Source organism: Poecilia reticulata, linkage group LG13 (assembly GCF_000633615.1).
Source record: "Poecilia reticulata strain Guanapo linkage group LG13, Guppy_female_1.0+MT, whole genome shotgun sequence".
Classification (NCBI taxonomy): Eukaryota; Metazoa; Chordata; class Actinopteri; order Cyprinodontiformes; family Poeciliidae; genus Poecilia; species Poecilia reticulata.
Window position 1 is genome coordinate 31013198 of NC_024343.1, and position 6499 is coordinate 31019696.

A 6499-nucleotide genomic window follows, 5' to 3' on the forward strand; every position below is an offset into this window, starting at 1 on the left:
GCTTTTGAGGAAATTGAAGGTTTTTAGGTGCCTTATAGTGCGGAAAATACGGTACTTTGAGTGTAAGTGTTTTTTTTTTTCAGGTTTATTTATTTATTTATAGTATTAGTTGATATTTAAATGATCTTCCTGTTGCATTATTATTATGCCATTATCAACTAATATATTACATACAATTGTTTCAAAAACAACAGCTGGACAATTTTTTATCATCCAGTAAAATTTCATACCATGACTTTTTCATCAATGTTAAGGAATTATTGACTTAATAAAACTTATATCTTACAGAAAAGCTGCATTAAGTGAGTTTAGTCTTATCTGTATTGTACTGAGGTATTTGCTCAGACCAAACATACCCGGTAAGATGTTGTGTTTTTGCAGAGCAGCAGCTGAAACGTCAGAGCACAGAGGTCGTTTGTTTTCTCCCCTCTCTGCACAAACGGGGATAAATGGATTGTTTTGAAACCATGGCAGAGAAAACAGAGGGATTTCCCTCCTCCGCCCAGCCACAGCAGTGCCTTCTTTTCAAGAATGCCAAAGAGCCGGTTCCCTCCTCTCTGAACAGACATGCACTGCAAAAACACAAAACCTTAGCAACTACTTTTAGTCTAGTTTATACCGCAAATATATTATCACACTTAAAATGAAACAAAACTATCTTACAAGTAACTTTTTAGCAAGAAACGTGTGTTTTAAGTAAGTAATCCTTAATATTGACTAATGAGCCATTTCCCCATTTTATTAATTAAATATTCTATAAATGGAACTGGTAATTTTATATTAATATTTAGGAATTATTGACTTAAAAGAAACTCATATTTCTTCCTGAAAAGTCACTTGTGATCAGAATTGGGTCGCTACATTTATTCATTTGCATTTACTTTAGTAGCTTCTTGTAAAAATAAAAAATAAAAAATAACATACTTTCATGAGTATTTTTACTACACTATACTTTGAGTAATTTTATTATGAAAATTTTTTACTCTTACTTGAGTACAATTTCTGGATTTTCTACCCACTGAATGAAAAACAAACATGTTTTAACCAAAAATTCACCAGAATCACTGAAAACATAATGAAGTATCAACTTTAAAAAAACACCTCAGTGTAACAGGGGTTTTATTTTAACATTATTGATGTGAAGTTTGTCAAAATGTGTTGATTTATTCTTTGAATTTGTTTTGTATAGTTGAGCTGTTTCTGCAGACATTTATATGAAGTTCTGTTGCGCTGCTCTTGGCGGTTGGCGGTTACCATAGCAACCGGTAACCGACGGCTCCGCCCCCTTTTTTCCCGTTCGTCGTTCTGTAACCGTGGTAACTGGAATCAGCTCTGTGTTTTCTTTACAAGTATTACATTTTAACATAGTTTAGACAAATGTAATAACATTCATATTTATCTGTTATCATTCTTAATGCTGTGCATTTTATCTATGTTTAATTTTACAACGGCTAACTGCTGTTAGCTAGCAGCTAACTTCTCATTGGGATTTATTGCTCTGTAAGATCTCTATTGTATTTTATTTAATGTACAGAAGCTGCTGGACTGATGTTAACCACCATCTTGATTTCCTCTTTTGTTAGAATAAATCCGGTGAACCTGCTGGACCTGTGGCGAACTTAGAGGGGCTACATGTGTAACCAAATTATTAAGGTTCCCCCAACTTAATCTATGTATGTTTGTCTAACATTTTAAATTCACATATGTACTTAGATAATCTTAATTTGATTACTTGTAATAAATGCAGCTTTTAAGGTTTCATAGGTTTTTCATTGAAAGAAACTGATTTTGATATATATATTTATTTATTTTGCCTGATTTTATTATTTTTGCTACCTATATAAATTATTGTCATTTTGGTCCCGACCAAAATTTCCACTTAACTTTATATTCTTGTCCATTTGAGGACGTAATTTACTCAGTACTTTTTACCAAATACTTTTTTTTAACTTTGACTTGTTGAAGTGATGCTTCTCTGACTTGAGTAAAATGTTTGTGTTTTCCATCCACCTCTGCTTGTCAGTTAGTTTTGTCTTATTTCAAGTGAACTCAGATATTTGCACAGGAACCGGACCAAAGTTACTTGGTAGGATTTTGTGTTTTTACAGTGTGCGCTTCACATGTCGAACATTAAAACAACGCCCCGCCCCGCTCCGGTCCTGCCCGCCCCGCCCCGCTCCTCCCCGGCCCGGTCCGCCCCGGCCCGGCCCGCTGCCAGCTGTTTCTGGCTTTGGCAGCAGAGAGAGGAGAGGAGGACGAGGCCGCTGGTCGGAGTCATGAAGCGGCAGCTGGAGATCGCCGCCCTCGGCGTGGCCGCCGCAGGTTGGCTGGCCGCCGTCCTCACTCGCTGCCTGGCGCTGTGGACGGTCAGCGGGACGCTCAACAACCAGACAGCCAGCCTGCCTGCCTACTGGGATGGAGTGTGGCTACAGTGGGATCACTGGGATCTGGCCCACGACGGCAGCCTGCACTGCTCTTTCTACCAATCCCTGATGTCTCTTTCTGGAAGTTTTCGCACGTGGAGGGCTCTCATCATGGCCGCCATTGGAGTCGGGGGCTTCGCCATGGTGGTCGGAGGAGTGGGGCTGGTTTGGTTCCCCGGGAGGGGCCAGATCAAGGTGTTTTCTGGGAGTTTTTTCATCCTGGCTGGGATCCTGTTGCTGGTTCCCACCGCCTGGACGTGCCACCACACCAGCCAGCCACTAGAGGGCGCGGTGCCGCTCAGGAGAGACTGGGGACCTGCTCTGTATCTCGGATGGATCTCCTTCGCATTGATGCTGGTCGCCGGGGTATTTCTGACCACCAGGTGCCCCACCGCTGGGGTTCAGGAGGGGCAGCCTGGCGGCGGCCTGAGCCGGGATGAGGAGGCCAGCAACCCGCTGAGCACCATCAACAGAACCGCGTTCACAAACAGCCAATACAACCGCAGGTCACCGCCCATCTGACCGAACTGGACCGCACAGCAGAACCAATGAACAGTGAAATTAATGCTCTCAGGAAAACTTCTGACTGCACTTTTTTTTTTTTTTTTTAAAGATGTAAAGGGTTAGAATTAACTTAAATGAGCAGAACTGCACATACTTTATTAACAGGGGTGAGTTTTGCTGTGTTTTCTTCTACTTTAACAAACTCTCTGTCTTTCTTTATTATTTCTACCCGAGTAAAACAAACAGTGACGTGTTTCTACGTACAACGGCTCTCGGATATTGAGAAACGATCATTTCCTGGATGCGTTTCCACTTCAGATGAGCGCAAAACTGTCAATATAATGTAAAAAAAAAGAAAAAAAAAAGGTTAATTTTGCAATTGACTGCGAAGAAGGAAGTGCTGATCACAGCAGAAAATCGACTCATCGTTTACTATGATGGAGCATTAGGACTATTGAGGATAGAAAAGAAAGTAGGAGCAAATTTCCATCAAAAACTCAGAAATTTAGAGATTAATCTTAGAAATTGTCTACAAAAACCCTGGAATTTCTGAGCTCAATTTTCAAAAGTCCAAATTTTTACATTTTAGAGCTCAGAAATGTAACAGTTCCTTCTAGAAAATATGTGAAATTAATCTCAAAATTTGAGTTTTTTTTCTTGCACATCTTTGACTTTTAGAGCTCTGAAATTTACAACTTTTTTCTGGAACAGTGGTGACCAACGTGGGTCCTGGAGGCCCGGCATCCTGGTGCTTTAGTTCTCTCCCTGGTTTAACACACCTGGATCCAATGATGGCTCGTTAGAAGAATAAGCCGAACTTGCTGAGAAGGTTGTTACCATCACCAGGGAGAGAACTAAAACATGTCGGATGCCGGCCCTCGAGGACCGACTTTGGACACCCCTGTTCTAAAACATTCTGAGATCTAAAAATTTTCTTGCTAATTCTTTTGCTTTTGGGCAGAAATGTACTCCTTTCTTTTTCTATCCACAATTTCCCTAACACACCGTCAAATTCCCCCCCCCCCCAACTTCTCTTTCTGCTTTCTGATTGGCTGGTTGAAATTCTACCGGAGGAATCCAAGTGAATGGGAGAAAAGCCAGAATATGCTGTGAAGCGAGATTTAATCGTTCAGTTTTGTTTATTTCTTGAATCCAAACATACCACAGTAATAAACTAAACTCTGTTTAGTGTTGCTATGACAACACCAAACATTGTTGGATAATTTCATATGACTGCAAAGTAAACTCTTTAAAACAAACTACTGTTTGCAGAGATGGGTAGCAACTAGCTACATTTACTTGAGTAACTTTTTGGGAAAATATACTTTTAGAAGAATTTTACTACCTGTACTTTTTAGTTTTACTTGAGTAATTTTACTATGAAGTGTTGCTACTTTAGTAAAATTTCTGTGTTCTCTACTGTTCAACCTTATTTTACCCAAAAGTTTTATATTGAAATAATTAGATTTGTAACAATATTTATATGAATTGTTTTCATTTTGGTTTTACAAACATTTCCACATAACTTTACATTTTGGTCCATCTGATGATGTAAATTTGAAATATCAAATACTTTTTCTTGGACAGCTACTTTCTTCTCGAGTAAAAACATGTTGAAGTAGTTCTACTTTTTACTAGAGTATAATTTTTGGCTTCTCTTCTGATCTGCAGACTAAACTGAATCAGACGTGATGGAAACAGTTTGAAGAGGGATTAGTGAAGGATTTATTCGTTTTTACAGCAGAGCAATAAACTTTAGACCAAATAGATCTGCTCAGAGTTTCATTTTCCCTGCAGTTGAACAAAATGACGACTGATAAAATTCATCCATTTCGTATATTTGATCTCAGACTGTTGTGTTTGGCTGAACTGGAATCAGACGCAGTGCGACAGAAACTCAAGGCGTGTTGGAACACGACCCAAAGCACAAACAGGAAGGGCGGCGTTCAGTTGCCGTTTTGTTCCCTGAATCAAAGTCGCAGCCTTTAAAAAAAAGCACAAAAGTTTTGAAATTATACTTGTATATTTCTGCAGCTTTACGGTTCCTCTGTGTTTCTTTAAATCTGATTTCATGTAGAAAATCTGCTGGATTTAACCTCGACTTTTCAGACTCTGTCAAATGTCGACGTAGGATGTAAAACAATAACAAATGTATTTTATTTAGTCATCAACTCATCCAAATTTAACACCGACAGCCAAAGAAGCCTGACTCTTTAAAACTTTCTGCTTCAACTTTAAATGAAACAAAATCATTTTAAACTTCAGATTTAAAATTGTTTAGTAAAATCATCATGTCTGTTTTTCCTTTTAGCTTTGTGTGTTGATTCTGCTTCAGAAGATGCAAATAAACATCTGATTTTCCATCTTTTGTTAAAATCTTCTTGCTTTTTTTTAAAGGAACACTGGATAAATTTAAAAAAAATAAAGGCACATTTCATACAACAGCCTCCCTGGTAAAAATCCTGAAAACATTTTCTTCTTTCATCCCAGAGTTAGAAAAGATTTAACGTCTGGTGAACCATTAAACACTGAAGTCCCATTTTCAGTCTAAAGGCATGCATTTATTTATCTACGGAGTTTATGGTGTCACACTTTTGCAAACAGACCCGCAGCATCACAGATCCTCCGCCATGCTTTCCACACATTCAGCCTCTTTTTCACACACAGTTCTAGTGTAGAAAACACCAAATACTCCATTTCTGTTTGTGATGGGCAAAAGCTGTGAAGTGCATGGTTGCTATGGAAACCCAGTGACCCACCAATATGATTTTGATGACATAAAAGCAAACCTAAACGCCATGTATACCAGTCTTTCCCATTTTGAAAAGCGGCTAAATGAAACGTGCCGTTAGGCCTCAGGAAAACTGTTCACAAAAAAAAAAAAAAAAAAAACACCTTCAGTTACATTTTTAAGGTGATATTTTCAGAAACAATTATGTCTCAACATTATATTAAAGACTGTAATAATGAAACTAATTTATTTGACATATTTCTATTGGGCTGCCAGGTAAAATGACAGATTGTGTGAATATTTATAATTATTTTATGTCAGTAAAATCAAAGTCTACAGAAAACAATCAGGTTTCTTTCTGTTTAGCTGCAGAGCAGGACTAATTGTTGGAGATAAATATTTACTTCTGGGCCTACGAAGATAAGGAAGGAGTAAAAGATGTGCACACCGGACAGGAAAATAATAAATAATAACATTTAGGTCAGAGCTAATTGCTGACTTTTTGATCGCTGAAGCCTGCTATCGGATCGACTCGTCTCAGCAGTGAGGTGAGTGAGAGTTTCTCTTAAACGCGGCTGCTGCGTAAAAGGCTGAAATAAGGCGAGTTAGACAGTAAACTGTGTCTCTGCAGGAGTTTTAGTGAATCAGCTCCTATAGCTTCTCGTCTCCTTCCTCCACGTCCTTCAGGCTCAGCACCTCCAGAGAGCCTCGGCCTTTGGTCTCACAGCGGATCAGCTCATCAATCTCCCTGAAGCAGCCGGGATCCACCAGAACCACCTGGCAGGGAGACGGGGAGGAAGGTCAGAGAGCAAAGGTCAGGGCTGCTCACTGAGCCACAGCG

General features: G+C 39.2%; 2 protein-coding genes and 1 long non-coding RNA gene across 3 annotated transcripts in view; 2 read left to right on the plus strand and 1 right to left on the minus strand.

Annotated features, from left to right (window-relative positions):
- The first annotated feature begins 1235 nt into the window (after nt 1–1235).
- LOC103475134 (uncharacterized) lies at nt 1236–2175 on the plus strand. The gene is made up of 3 exons (XR_535299.2): nt 1236–1500; nt 1584–1673; nt 2109–2175. It is a non-coding gene; the product is annotated as an uncharacterized LOC103475134 (long non-coding RNA).
- Nucleotides 2176–2178: 3 nt separating this feature from the next.
- On the plus strand, nt 2179–5290 carry LOC103475135 (claudin-4-like). The gene has a single exon (XM_008426551.2). It carries the CDS (start codon nt 2277–2279, stop codon nt 2943–2945), a length of 669 nt encoding a protein of 222 aa, XP_008424773.1. The 5' UTR covers nt 2179–2276; the 3' UTR covers nt 2946–5290.
- Nucleotides 5291–5888: 598 nt separating this feature from the next.
- sbds (SBDS ribosome maturation factor) overlaps nt 5889–6499 on the minus strand; it is a 3538-nt gene continuing 2927 nt past the window's right edge. Inside the window, exon 5 of the mRNA XM_008426552.2 lies at nt 5889–6435. Coding sequence (XP_008424774.1) covers nt 6310–6435 — 126 coding nt within the window. The 3' untranslated portion in view covers nt 5889–6309. The remainder of the gene's footprint in view (nt 6436–6499) is intronic.